Source organism: Vulpes vulpes, chromosome 14 (genome assembly GCF_048418805.1).
Source record: "Vulpes vulpes isolate BD-2025 chromosome 14, VulVul3, whole genome shotgun sequence".
Classification (NCBI taxonomy): Eukaryota; Metazoa; Chordata; class Mammalia; order Carnivora; family Canidae; genus Vulpes; species Vulpes vulpes.
In genome coordinates, this window is record NC_132793.1 from 106,458,934 (window position 1) to 106,473,139 (window position 14,206).

General features: G+C 57.3%; 1 protein-coding gene across 1 annotated transcript; it reads left to right on the top strand.

Annotated features, from left to right (window-relative positions):
* Positions 1-1,444: 1,444 nt before the first annotated feature.
* Positions 1,445-13,962, top strand: DNAJA4 (DnaJ heat shock protein family (Hsp40) member A4). Its single transcript, XM_025999920.2, has 7 exons — positions 1,445-1,804; positions 6,029-6,209; positions 7,613-7,717; positions 8,530-8,757; positions 9,659-9,889; positions 12,148-12,248; positions 12,335-13,962. Exons 1-7 carry the CDS (start codon positions 1,673-1,675, stop codon positions 12,548-12,550), a joined length of 1,194 nt encoding a protein of 397 aa, XP_025855705.2. The 5' UTR covers positions 1,445-1,672; the 3' UTR covers positions 12,551-13,962.
* Positions 13,963-14,206: the final 244 nt, after the last annotated feature.

Consider the following 14,206-nt stretch of genomic DNA (forward strand, 5'->3'; position numbering starts at 1 on the left):
CGGGAGGCCGGGACGCGTGGCCGCCCGCACCTGAGGGGCGCCCCTGGCCACCTGCGCCGGACGTCACTGCTTCCCCGCGGGGGCTTCAGGGGCCCGGGGCTGCGCAGGAGGGCGGCCGGGGCCGGCGGGGGGCACCGCACTCACCGCGCACCGCGCTCGCCGGCCCCCAGGACGCCCCCGCGCACCCCGCGCACCCCGCGCACCCCGCCCACCCAAGCCCTCGGGGCCGCGTCCGCCGCCCCCGCCCCCGCCGTGAGCGCACAGAGGACCGCCACACCCCCGGGCGCGGCCCCGCGATCGCGGACGCAGCTCCCCGCGCCCCAGCCCTCGGGGCAGGTTCCCGCCCGCGCGACCCCTCGGGCCGTCCGGCGTCCGACTGCGGCCCCCACGCGCCCGCGCGGAGGCAGGGCCGGCCCCTGGGCGCAGGGCGGCCCCCTCGCCGGAGCCCCCTTCCCAGCTCCCCAACATGGCCCGGGGCGGCGGCCAGGGCTGGAGCTCCGGGGACTCAGACGGGCAGCCCGAGGAGCCGCCGGCCGAGGAGCCGGGGTGAGCGGCGGGTCGCGCGGGCGGGGCGGGGCGGGGCAGCTGAGGACCCGGCAGTCGGCCGTCCGGGGGCGGGGGTCCTCGAGCGGGGAGGGTCCCGGGGCCCCGGGGTCCCGGGGTCCGGGGCGGGGCTCTCGCGTCCAGGGACCAGGTTCGGGGTCCGGGGGTCGGGTGTCCCGGGTCTGGGATCCGGGGTCCGGGGGTCCAGGGTCTGGGGTCCTGGGTCCAGGGTCAGGTGTCGGGGGTCCCGGGTCCAGGGTCTGGGGTACGGGGTCGTGGCTCGGGGGTCCAGGGACCGGGTTCAGGGGCGGGGGTCCGCGGGTCGGGTGTCCCGGGTCTGGGATCCGGGGTCCGGGGGTCAGCGGGTCTGAGGTCCTGGGTCCAGGGTCAGGTGTCGGGGGTCCCGGGTCCAGGGTCTGGGGTACGGGGTCGTGGCTCGGGGGTCCAGGGACCGGGTTCAGGGGCGGGGGTCCGCGGGTCGGGTGTCCCGGGTCTGGGATCCGGGGTCCGGGGGTCAGCGGGTCTGAGGTCCTGGGTCCAGGGTCAGGTGTCGGGGGTCCCGGGTCCAGGGTCTGGGGTACGGGGTCGTGGCTCGGGGGTCCAGGGACCGGGTTCAGGGGCGGGGGTCCGCGGGTCGGGTGTCCCGGGTCTGGGATCCGGGGTCCGGGGGTCAGCGGGTCTAAGGTCCTGGGTCCAGGGTCTGGGATCAGGGTCAGGTGTCGGGGGTCCCGGGTCCAGGGACCGGGCTCAGGGGCGGGGGTCCGCGGGTCGGGTGTCCAAGGCCCGGCGTCCTGGTTCGGGTGCCCCTCCCCCTCCCCCACCCTCCCCCACCCTCCCCCACCCTCCCCCCGCCCCTCCCCCACCCCTCCCGCCGCCCGCCGGGGCGCCGCCGGAACCTCCGCGAAGGTTCTGGGCCTCTGTGGCGTCACTGTCTCCTCGCGGAACCTTCCGCCGGCGCCGAATAAAACCCGCGGCGGAGGAGCCGGAGGCCGAGTGCGGCGGTGCCCGCGGCGGCGGCGGCGGCGGAGCGGGAGCCCGAGCGGGAGCGGGAGCGGGAGCGCGGGCGGGCGGCGGGTCGTCGGGGGCGCACTGACCGGCCTCGCCCGCCCCGCCCGCCCGCAGGGCCAAGATGGTGAAGGAGACGCAGTACTACGACATCCTGGGGGTGAAGCCCAGCGCGTCCCCCGAGGAGATCAAGAAGGCCTACCGGAAGCTGGCGCTCAAGTACCACCCGGACAAGAACCCGGATGAGGGCGAGAAGGTGCGGGGTGGGGGGCTGGGGTTAGGCTGGGGGCGTGGGGGCTGGGGTCAGGGTCACCGCGGGCCCTGGGACCCCGGTGACCCCTGCATCGCGTCGCCCCAGTGTGCAGGCCCCACGGCCGGCCGGTGCAGCGCGGGTGGGCAGGGGCCGGGCCGCGGGCAGCTCCGGAGGAGGGGCGCCCTCCCCCCACAAGCGGAGGCGCGGCCGGCAGAAGTCATGCACTTGCTGTGCTGGGGGGAATTTTGTGTTCTTTCCCCTGGATGCAGAAGCCCAGGGGACGAGCTGCTTGGACCTGGGCCAGTACCAGGGCAAGCCCGGGTCAGGCTCGATGGCCGGACCCAATTCCGTTTGTGGTTTGTGTGCCTAGGTCTTGCGGGGTCAAGGTCGTCAGGCCCTGAAAAATCCTAGTTTTGAAACAGACACACAGATCTCTACCCCGACACATCATTTTGCAGGAATATTTCACGTTTTCTGTGACAAATGACCCAGAGTTGATTCTAAGGACCGAGAGCCTGGAAATACCCTGTCTAATGGGGACCTGAATGAAATGTTCCTTGCAGGGGGCAGAGCCAGCCAGAGTCGGTGACTGGCAGGACCTAAACTGAGTCTTGGGAAAGCTGCGGGCAGTCCCAGCCCTCTGTCCACTGTCTGCCACTTTCTCACGAAACTCTGGAAGTCTCAGTGGTGGTGGGGAGGCTCCTGGAACAGGGCCAGCACTGACACCCAGGCCGCTGGGGAAGCCGCCGTCCGGCGCCCAGACCCTTGGAGACCAGGCCAGCCTGCGTTCACTCTCCACGAGGAGCCGTCTGCTGCAGGCGGGGTGGCTGCTGGCTGCCATGATGGCATATTTATATTTAGCCACATGTGCCGAGCGTGGCTGTCACAAATGTAACATGCTCTCCTGTGAGACGTTTGTGCGTTGCTCGCTCGCGTTCTCCTCTATATTTAGAGGGCTTACTGTAGCTTTCACAGGCCCTGGCTTTCTGCGCACTGCTAGCAGGGGCGGTGGAGCCTGATGGTGAGGATCTCCCGCAAGGGGAGCACGTCCAGGCTTCTGGTGTGACACTCAGAAGGCCGCTTGAGCCTGTTCCAGGTCACGTCTCCGAAGTTCAGGGCTGTGCATGTGCATGTGGAGTGGGTCTGTGCTCTAGAACTTGGGCTTGACCTTAACAGCATTTCTGTAGGTGTTGCCCTGTGCAGACCTGTGGCAGGGGCCGTGTGGTTTGTTTTCAACCTTTTAGAGCCAGGCACCAAACCCTGTCACCTAAGTGAGGCTCTTGTTGGTGAGCAGGCAGGGTTTTGTCATGTCCCCCCCATCTCGTGAAGCACGAAAGCCATCAGTGTGGGGGTTCCAGCGGGCTGCCCTAACCCCTGCCCAGAGCCTCTGGCCCCGTCCTCCCCTCCCTGGTGGCGGCCAGGGCCTGCTGTCCGGCTTTCGTAGTGCTGGCCCTAGGATGTGTGCAGGCTGGCTGAGTGAGGGGCACTGTGCGGGAGGAGCAGACCCCGTACCCAGACCGTTTGGGAGGGAAGCTGGGAGCCCAGCGGCCATGGGGCTGCAAATCAAAGGGGGGGTGAGAAGACGGGGATGCAGTTCATAGAAACCTGACAGGAGACTCACTGACCCACCAGATCCCTACTTTCTGGTCCTGCTGTGTGCTGGGCGCACGGTGTAGACTGCTGCTTTCTCCTGCACTTGTCATGGGGAGAACCTGCACAACTTTTTTTTTTTTTCCCTCCTAAGGTTGTCACTGTATTATTAATGTCTCTTCAAAAATAGATTCAGTACTTTCCTCTGTCGGGAGGCAAGTGAGCCAGCTCTGGGTGCTGGCTTTTGTTTTGTGCCCTGTTGTCCTGGGTTGCTAAGCATTCAGCAGCCCGTGCTTGCTGTCAGGTGCTCTGCGGAGTCTGTACTTAACCTCCTCTACGCTGCTTTTCTGCAGGATTCCGGGGCAGGGGGTCAGGAGGCCAGTCCCCTTTGGGGGCCGTGCTGGGGGCATATTCTTGGCTGTTACCCTCATCAGCTTGAGATGAGTTTGGTTTTTTTGACCAATTTCACTGTAACTTTTAGTCTGAATAATACATTTTCAAGTTAAAAGTCATTAAAAAAATCATAAAAGAGAGGATTACAGTACAGGAAATATGAGAATCTAGAGAACCCCCCCCCCCCCATGTACACATCCCCCAGTGGCTTTTCCTGTGCCTCTCTGCAGGCAGCCTTTTCCAGGTGGTTGATCCTGCATGGTCATCCTGGTAGCTTTCCTTCTTACCTCCTAATATTTTATCACAAACCCTCTTCTAAGTTACAACATCATCTCAAAGTCATTTTTTCCTGGCTGAACGGTGATCTCATTAAGGTCCCCTGGCAGATGATCATAGTCTGAAAGGTGAGCTGGTGTGGATTTTCAGCTTAGAGGACAGGGTACAGGCCGGAACCCAGATTAGACTCTGGAATTCTGGTGCCTCAGAGGTGGGCCAGACCTGCTCATGCTGGTGGGAGCCCTGACCCTGGGGGAGACGCTCCTCTGATGAACCCCCAAGTGACATGGTGTTGCTTTGCTTCCTAGATTGACCAGAGTATTTGGGGAGTGTTTCTAGTGGAAATTCTTGAGAAGTGTATTTATCTGGTCTGTGCGCCCCGACTCTCAGCAGGAAGTCTAAGGCATAGGGAGCAGGTGCAGGTCACGGACAAGAGTCCGATTCTGACATCCCTTGAGGACTTGTTAGGTCTTACTTATTATTGATGAATTACAGATTTCGATCTCTCTCAGGAGTCTGTAATACAAGAGAAAACCTAGCTTCTCTGTTGAATTTCCGTATTTGCTTTCTCAGAGCACTTTTTCCTGTTTTACGGAGCCAGTGGTGTTGTGGGCTATTCTCACAGACTGCAGACGGCTCTGCAGGGCCAAGAACCTTCTGCCCATATTCCTCTAGAATCGAGCCATTCACCTGACAATATCTGCCACCTGCCTTTCACACGCAAACGTTGTTCTAGGCCCTGGGACACAGCAGTGGACGAAGCTGAGCTCAAAGTAGACTCTGTGGGGCGGGGGGAGAGGGGGGTCTGACCGAAACCTCAGGGAGCGTGAGGTGGTGGGCTGGCCGCATGGCCCAGAGCGAGGCCCGGCTCGGACTCTGGTGCCACAGACCACCTTTGGGACCTGGGTCAGAGGACTGGTGGCCCACCATGGCAGCAGTGTGCTCAGCGGAGACGGGCTTGAGGAGGTGGGAGGCCGTTGGGATTATGGCTGTGATGTAGGTGCAAGCTGGTGGCCTCCATAGGCTGGGTAGGTGGAGTGGCGAGAAGGGGTGGATTAGGGATAGCTGACTGTGTTGTAATTTTACTTTAAAACCTTCATGTACCTGGAGGAGAGGTGGGCGTGGGGCAGTGAGCACCTCACGCTGTAACCAGGGGCAGCCTCTGCTTCACCAGCCTCTCGTTATGCTTGCAGGCCTTATAGCCTGTCCCCCCGAAACACTTCAGTTGTGTTTCTCCTGTGAAAACCCCATTGTATGTAACCGCAGTCCACTTAGCACGTTGGAGAAGTTGAACATCAAGGAATAAACTCACATTCTCTGGTTGTTTCAATGTCTCCTGTAGTGATTTTCCCTAGTCCTGGATCACATGCTGCACTTTGTTCTCTTTTAGTTTTGCAGAATGTCTTTCAATTTGGTTTTTCTGATACCTTTCTTACAACTGGATTCTGGTGACACACTTAGCGTGAGTGCGACATGTGGGGCATTTTGTGTGTAAGGGTGCTGGAGGTCAGCATTGGGAGGCAGTGCCAGAAGGATGTGTTGACAGATGAGAGGGACAGGAAATGAGGTGTTGGTGTTGGTGTTAACTGAGCTGGGAGACCGGGTGGGGGTGTGCACGAGGCGTCTCACGCAGGTAAACTGGGGAAGTAGTCCTTGTGTCCCTAAGGCTAGCGGCCACACCTGGGAGCCTGGGGTAAGCCCTGGCCTGGCCTGACTGCCTCTGGCTTCCTGTCCGGGGCAGCTGAGGTAGGGAGGAGTGTCCATTCCTCACAGCCATGGCGCACACTCTTGTGTTCATTGGCTCCTTAGCAATGCTGGCCCTCGGTCCCTGTCCGTGAGGGGAGCACACGGGCTGGCCTGCTGGTCTGGGTGTTGGGGTACGGAGTACCTCCATCATTGCATTTCTCGCCGTGGATTGCTTCAGTGAAACTCAAATCTTCTTTCTTTTCTCTCTCTCTCTCTTTAAAGTTTAAGCTTATATCCCAGGCATATGAAGTGCTTTCAGATCCAAAGAAAAGGGACATTTATGACCAGGGTGGTGAACAGGCGATTAAGGAAGGAGGCTCAGGCAGCCCCAGCTTCTCTTCGCCCATGGACATCTTTGACATGTTCTTTGGTGGTGGGGGACGGATGGCTAGAGAGAGAAGAGGTAAGTGCTTTTTAAAGGCACTAAGCAAGTTTTATAGTTTTAAAATCCTACATGTTACTAGAATCAGGGTGGACCTTCAGCTGTAAGTGGTTCCCCGTTCTGTGGTATCCAGGCTACCTGGAGCCTCCTAGCACCTGATGCACTCACCTGACACCTGCAGATGCCACCTGAGAGGCAGCAGATGGGGTGGTGAGCAGAGAGGAGGAGGGGAGCTTGTCCTGTTTCTCCCTTATTGGGGTCAGGCCCTTGCACATCCTATGGGACATCATGGCACCTCCTGCCCTGCGCCCGTGTAAGCAGTTTCTGGCTGGCATTCTGCAGTGTGTGTCATTTTCTCGGGCTGCTCAGATTTTCCAGAGAATGGAATTCAAGCCATTATGTGGGGACATCTTTGTAAGAGACCACCCGCCTGTGTCTTTGGAGTGTGAGTCGTGGTTGGCAGCATCACCCCCTGGGGTGAGGTGAGGGCCTTTGTTCTGGGGTTGGCTTCCCCACCTCTTCCCTCCTGCCGGCCCGGAGCCGCCCCTCTGGCTGTAGGTAGTGGTCTCTAGTCACCGTTTCCCCCAGGTTACCATGGACCTGGAAACTAGACAGCCAGCCAAGCTTATTAAAATCCTGGGGCCCTGGATGGATAAGGTGGTACTTGTTCTCACATTATAATCCATTCTGAGCTTCAGAAGCTTGGCCATCCAGTCTTGAACACAGGGTGCGGATAATCAGCTGATCACGAGGACAAGCCCTGGCCCCATGACCCCTGTGTCGCCGGCTCGGACAATTGACAGGGACACAGTTACAAGCTTGGGTCTTGAGGTGGACAGCTTCATACTGAGTCCAGTTGTCTTTCCAGGTTAACAGCAAATAAATGGGGACAGTGTGTCTCCATGACAGTGTGAGCCCCAGGGGCAGTTGTGGGCTGTCTGACCCTGGCCTGGAGCCCCAAGATGCAGGGTCCACAGATCAGGTGTCAGCAGAGTCCCCACTCGACCACAGATTACATAAAGGCTCAACCGTGCAGAGCTACAGAGCATGAGGCTCAGGGAAGAGTTTCGGTTAAAAGTTCCCAGACTGGTGGTCACACCATCTTCGAGGGAAGGAAGGGCTTTCCTGGGGAGGACCCATGGCCCTGCTGGGGGCCTCCCCTCCCCACCATCGCTCTCAGGTTTGTTCTGAGGAGATGGGAAGTCTTACTGTTGACTTCTATAAATGATCGAATAACCAGCTCTTCACTACAAAGGGCATTTGTTCTCATGGCTGGGGGAGGCGGGTGGGGCAGAAGCAGCACCTCCAGTGGGAAGGGAGTGTGGGCGTGGCTCCGCAGCTAGGGCTCAGGCCTCAGGCAGGCGGGATTTTCCATGGCCCCTAGTGTCCACTGTGGTACTAACTGTGTCTCTCTCCTCCATAAGGCAAGAACGTCGTACATCAGTTGTCCGTAACTCTGGAAGATTTGTATAATGGAGTGACAAAGAAGTTGGCCCTCCAGAAAAATGTAATTTGTGAGAAATGTGAAGGTAAAAATTAATGTTTGAAGGAGTCCTATAGCTGTGATCCCTTAGATCTAGAAAGTTCTGATTGTCTTCTAATTCAGAGAAAAAGAATTGTGTATCTTTTCAAATGTAAGGGTCAAAGAGATGCAAACAGGTAGCCTAAGGGCTGAATCTTAATTTGCCCCGTATGCTTTTTCTTTGGACTGACATTTAACATGTTGATCATTGTTTTGAACATTAGAAACCTGAGATAGTTCACCCAACTTAGGGGCCAGATAGGAAGTGTTCCAGGTCCAGGGGCTACAGGGTCCCTAGCGGCTGTTGGCACAAATGAGCAGATGTGCCTGGGTGCCAGTAAAGCCTGATTCACAAAGCAGGCAGCTGGCCATAGTTTACTGTCCCTGACTCAATGTAACTCCATGTAAATGTAACTAACACAGTTTTTAAAAATAGGAATTTTCAAGAAAAGTCATGTCTGGTGATTTCAGACACACGTCCTGAGTTGGTTGAGCTGGGCTGCCCCACGCCAGGTCTCTCAGCCCAGCCCCCTCGGTTACCTGTAGGCAGGGGTGGGAGACAACATCGCTTGTGAAGCTCAAGGAATGCATTTAGCTGGGCATGGCCAAAGCTACAAACATTCGAGGTCATGTGTTAACATCTGGATGTTACTGCTTGGTTAGAATCATCCAGACTCTGTGCATTGCTTTCCACACCTATAAATAGAGCTCCAACCCTGGGGGTCCCATGTCAGGGCCCCAAACCCCTGCCCTGGCACCCAGAGGGACGGGCTGTCTGCAGAGGAGCCCGGCTCTCACTCCTGCCGCACCTCCCTCCAGGTGTTGGCGGGAAGAAGGGGTCCGTGGAGAAGTGCCCTCTGTGCAAGGGCCGCGGGATGCAGATCCACATCCAGCAGATCGGGCCGGGCATGGTACAGCAGATCCAGACCGTGTGCATTGAATGCAAGGGCCAGGGCGAGCGTATCAACCCCAAGGACCGTTGTGAGAGCTGCAGTGGTGCCAAGGTGATCCGAGAGAAGAAGATTATCGAGGTACACGTCGAGAAAGGTGAGGCTACACAGCTTAGCACTCCACACTACTGGGAGTGCTTCTGGCAGCTGACTGTGGGGTGCACAGGTCAGGCCTCTGGGATGTGGGACGCAGGGCAAGACATCCGGACGGGGCCGAGTGCGCCCCAGCCCTCCTGTTCCCAATTCCCCACCTGGTTTCACTGCCATCCCCATCACCAGCCCAGTCTGCCTGCTGCAGTCTGCTGCCTCCAGATCAAAAATGATCCATTTTGAAGGTTTTTCAGTGCCCTCAAAGGTGCTTGACCTTGATTTTGGTTAAGTGCCCTCCCATCCTCCTCAAGCCATCCCCTTGGAGTCACGGGGCATCTTTTTCTTGACCACCTCGGCCGTTCACTGGCTGGAGAGCTCCTTCCTTTACACGTGACCCCCGACTGCCGGGATTCCCCCACGTACAGCCCTCCCCTGCTCTCCATCCTGCTGACACTGTCATTTTAAGGCCTCGCTCATTGTTAGTGGTTCTCCAGGTATTTCTGGATTATTTTGTGGGCTCCTAATCTGGTGACTATGTCCTACGTGAGAGATGAGACCAAAGTACACAAATCAATACCCAAACCAACACGGGCATCCTTAGAGGACTTCTGTTTAAGCATTCTGGTACACACCCCCAGAGCCTTGCACCATGTGTGCAGCATCAGTGGGTGGTGACCACGTGCGTGCAGTGGCGGGTGTGGCAGCCACCCAAGGGGCTGTGTGCCGGGGGAGGCGTGGCCTCTTTCTCTTGGCGATCCAGCTATTGTTCTGGTCCCCGTGCCCATGAGGTTGGGAGGTTTGACGAGTAAAAGCCCTCAGAGGACTGTGTGCCATCTTCATAGCTTTGTAGAAAGTATGTTTTTTTTTAAGAGAGAGAAATGCTAATCAGAAAGGATGATGTCTCATAGGTATGAAAGATGGGCAAAAGATACTGTTTCATGGAGAAGGAGATCAGGAGCCTGAGCTGGAGCCTGGCGATGTCATAATTGTACTTGATCAGAAGGATCATAGTGTCTTTCAGAGGCGAGGCCACGACCTGATCATGAAAATGAAAATTCAGCTTTCTGAAGCCCTCTGTGGCTTCAAGAAGACGATAAAAACGCTGGACGACCGAATCCTCGTTATTACATCCAAGTCAGGTAATGTTTCAGGGGCGTGTCTGTGGCTGTCGTGCTGAAGGGCAGCTGTGTGTGACATGGCTGACTGCTGGCCTGGCTTCGCACTGGACAGTAGTGAGACTTCGTCTTCTCTGAGTTGAGTCATTGCTAATGACTTGAGAAGTTTCTGAATGTTTTAAATATTCTAGAAAAAAGAATTCAAAGTCAGGGGAAAGAGCCTCCCACAGGAATCCTGGTGTCCAGTGCTCTCCCTGGAACCTGCCAATTTAACTCAAACTTTTAAAAATTAATTTGGTAAGACGTGAGGGGTAACAGATGGTGGCAGTGCCACCTTCCCCATGTGCCCCCCAGCTCACATGCTGTTCATTACCCATCAGGGATATTTTATTTTATTATTATTATTTTTAAAAATATTTTTATGTATTTATTCATGGGAGACATAGAGAGGCAGAGCTACAGGGAGAGGGAGAAGCAGGCTCTCTGCAAGGAGCCCGATGTGGGACTTGATCCTGAATTCTGAGATCACACCCTGAGCTGAAGGCAGATGCTCAACCGCTGAGCCATCCAGGCATCCCCCCCCCCCCCCCCCCAATCAGGGATATTTTAAAGTAGAATTTTCCTCAGAACACGTTGCCTGTCAACTCAGCCTTGGCTGCTCAGGCAGACCCACTCACCTGCACACGCCCCCGGGGGCCAGGCGGAGCACCTGCTGGGAGGGGCCGGAGGAGGACGGCAGAAGGGGGGGTGTGTGGACTGAACTTGAAGCAGTCCCTAGGTAGCACAGAGATGACTCATCCGTGTCAGCACACATCTGGGCAGTGGTGGTGGTGGTGGCTACATACCCGGGCTCCCTGACAGGGTCAGGAGCAGCTTGCTGAGGCATCTGAGGTTTAAGGTGGGTGGGGATGCCCGCTGCCTCTCCAGGGGCGGTAGTGGCTGGTAGCTTGAGCGGATCTTGAGCTGCCTGCCTCCCTGCTGGCTTCTTTCTGTGGCTTCGTTCCCTCTGCTGCTTCTCTCTGTTCTTTCCCTCCGCTTTCTTCCTTTTCTGGACATAAAATGATACGGATTCTATATCCAAGCCTTGATCAGAGTTCTTTAATTTTTTATTTGGAAACCACTTCAAACCAGAAGTTGTAATGATAAACACAGTACGTGATCTGCCTGTTGTTAACACTTGACCTACTTTCTCATTTTGCCACGTGCGTCTACACCGACATGAGGGGACATGGCAGGGTAACACGCCACTCTCATGAAAACATGAAATGCAGCCCTCACAAGGTCCCTGGTTCCTCTGCTTGCTTGAGTGGGGGCCTTGGGGGCCGCAGCCCCCCTGAAGCCCTGGGCAGCAGTCATGAGTGTGAGGTCCAGGCCTGCTCCTGGGGCCCTAGCCCTGACCGTGGTGCTGAGAGTACAAGCAGGCTGGCGTCTGTGCAGCTTTAGGATGGCTCATCCTCCTTGGCCAGTTGATGGGCAGCCCGGCTCTGGGTCAGTGATGGGGGCGCAGAGGAGACCCCACCTCCTCATGTAATGACAGGGAATGGCCAAGGCTTCAGAGAACCTTCCACTGGAGTAGTCTCCTCCTTCTTCATTTATTGTCCTTTCCCTTCACCTTCTCATTTGGGCTTCTTATTGCTTGGCTGCTGCTTCCTCCTCTGTCTGCTGCCGAGGGCTGAGACTCAGGGTCGGGGGGGGCAGGTACCTGGAACTGCTGGAGGACCTCATGCGTGTATCTTCCCAGCCTCCTCTGAAGTAGAGGCAGAAGCATGAGGCATAGGGACAGAGATGGGAGAACTTTCCAGCCCATAGGACGGCCACAGGCTCTGAGGCTGAAGGCCCCGCACCGAGTAGGACCCTGCCGCTCACGACCCAGAGAGGGTCCTCGGCACCTTTCCCTTGGCAGGCCATGGAGCAACCATGCTGGGCATCCCCTCCCCACCCTCATTCTGCATGGAGCTAGCTTCTGGAGACCCTTGCGCCCTTTCTTTTTCAGGGTGGTGGTGGGGAGACAATGTTTTTAGATGTGGGCCAGAACCCTGGAGCTCAGGGGCCTAAACCCCATGATGCCTTTAGAACGTGCATCGTGGGCAGTGCCGGAAGGCAGGCTGGACCACCTGCAGCTCCCAGGCTCCAGTGCTCTGGTCTGGTCGGCATTCAGAGCGGTTTACCTTGTGCTGGAGGGGCCAGCACATTGCCCGGGGTGCTTCCCCTCACCCCCCAGCAGGGTCTGTCACCAGGCCACTCCCGTCTTCTGCTCCATAACTGACCCTTCTCTGCGGCAGGCGAGGTGATAAAGCACGGGGACCTGAGGTGTGTGCGTAATGAAGGGATGCCCATCTACAAAGCGCCCCTGGAGAAGGGGACTCTGATCATCCAGTTTCTAGTAAGTTCCAGATGGTGGTCGTGGGCTGTTAGGCATGCCTCCCTGGGAGGGGCAGCCGCTACCTAGCTCCACCTCACCCTCCACAGGTCATCTTCCCTGAGAAACACTGGCTTCCTCAAGACAAGCTTCCTCAGCTGGAGGCCCTGCTGCCCCCACGGCAGAAGGTCAGGGTCACAGATGACATGGACCAGGTGGAGCTGAAGGAGTTCAACCCCAGCGAGCAGAACTGGCGTCAGCACAGGGAGGCCTACGAGGAGGATGAGGACGGGCCACGTGCTGGGGTGCAGTGCCAGACAGCGTGAGGGGCCAGACAGCTGGACTAGCATGCCCTGCGCATAAAGTTGGCACGATGAAAATGGCATCACCTAGTGGGCTCGTGTCTGGGGTGTCCTGTGTGTGTGTTCAGCCTTCTCAGTTGCTGAGTCGTCTTGTTTTTTTTTTTCTTTTGGTTGTCACTTAAGTTACAGCTTTATATTTAAATGTTTCAAGTGTAAATCACCTCTAGTCTGCATATGGAATGTTTATTTACATTTTCAGGATACTTTTGAAGCGCCAGTGGCTTTGCCATAACCACCAGGGCAGCTATTTGTAGACCCCTAGGCTCGGCCTCCGGCTTGGATGGCTTCCCTGCCCCCCTCCCGGGGCTGCTGCTGGGATGGTCCTGAATCTAGATTCTTCATGAACCTCCCCCAAGACAAAAGCACAGCTGTGGCCTGCACTTGGTTCACATAAAAGGGGGGGGGGGGGGGGGAGTATGATCATCTGTCCTGGAAGCTTCCAGGCCTTGTGGGGGGAGGATAATCCAGTGTTGTCTACAAAGCGCTGACCCCACACCTTGTCCTCTGTGGTTGTGATGACCTTCTGTTGGCAGCCTTTGCACTGCTCTCCCACCAAAGTGCTTACTGTAAAGACAAGGACACCCCCAAGTGCTCCATAGCCTCAGGGCAGCAATGGAAGCCACAGGAGCAGCCTGGTCTGGGAAGGCACCCCCTCCCAGATCTGGCTCCCTTCGACAGATGGTTCCTCTGGCTACATGGCCATGGAACAAAGGGCTTCTTGCTGAGGGGACGTGGTTCTGGTGAGCACACTGCCTAGCCAATGCTGTGCACTATGGTACGGGCTGCCTGCCCAGACGGACGGTCCTCACCGCTTTACTCCCAGCAAGTGGCCACAGCTCACGTGTAGGGTCATCATAGCCCTTAGCCGTCACTGGTACCTTCCTTCCCACTGCAGTTGGGAGAAGCTGCTCGGCTACAGAAGGGGTCACTCGTCAGACCCGCCCTCTCTTGGTTCTGCAGAACTTGCAAGTTTGATGCAGACCAGGGCCACCCACAGTAGGGCTGAGGGGCCCCTACAGGCCCACACTCAGGGTGAGCCAGCTCGCGGGACCAGGCTCCAGCAGGACTGTGTGGGCAGGCAGGCACCACTTGCTCAGAATAGGTAACCCCCAGTGCCTGCTGTTCAGGACAGCCCTAAAACCTACTCTTCCAACCAAGCCTGTGTGCAAACCCATTTACAAATGGGACCATAACTCCAGGGTGTCCTGTCTATACCACAACTTCCTGATCACCGCCGCACAGCTACTGCTGACGGGGTGGCATTACCTTCAGCTCCTTCCTGGTGGCAGGAATGGGATTTGGAGGATGTTTCTTAAAACTGACTCCACCTGTATCTTTGTCACCTCAGAATTAAAATTGAGCTGGTCTGAGACGAATGGCTCTGGCTGTTGACATTTTCTTGAGGTCCAATGAGGGTGTTAAGTGCCAGCCTGCCTCATGCTGCTGGACAGGCGCTCCTACCTGGGGTGAAGGTACGTGCAGACATCAGGCATACAGGCAGCTGTAGAGAGAAGGGGTGGTGTCTGGTGGCAGCTGTGGTGCAGGCTTTATTTGGGGATGGCACAGGCTTTATATGGGGATTACAGGGGCTTGGGGGACAAGCATATGACCTCACAGGCA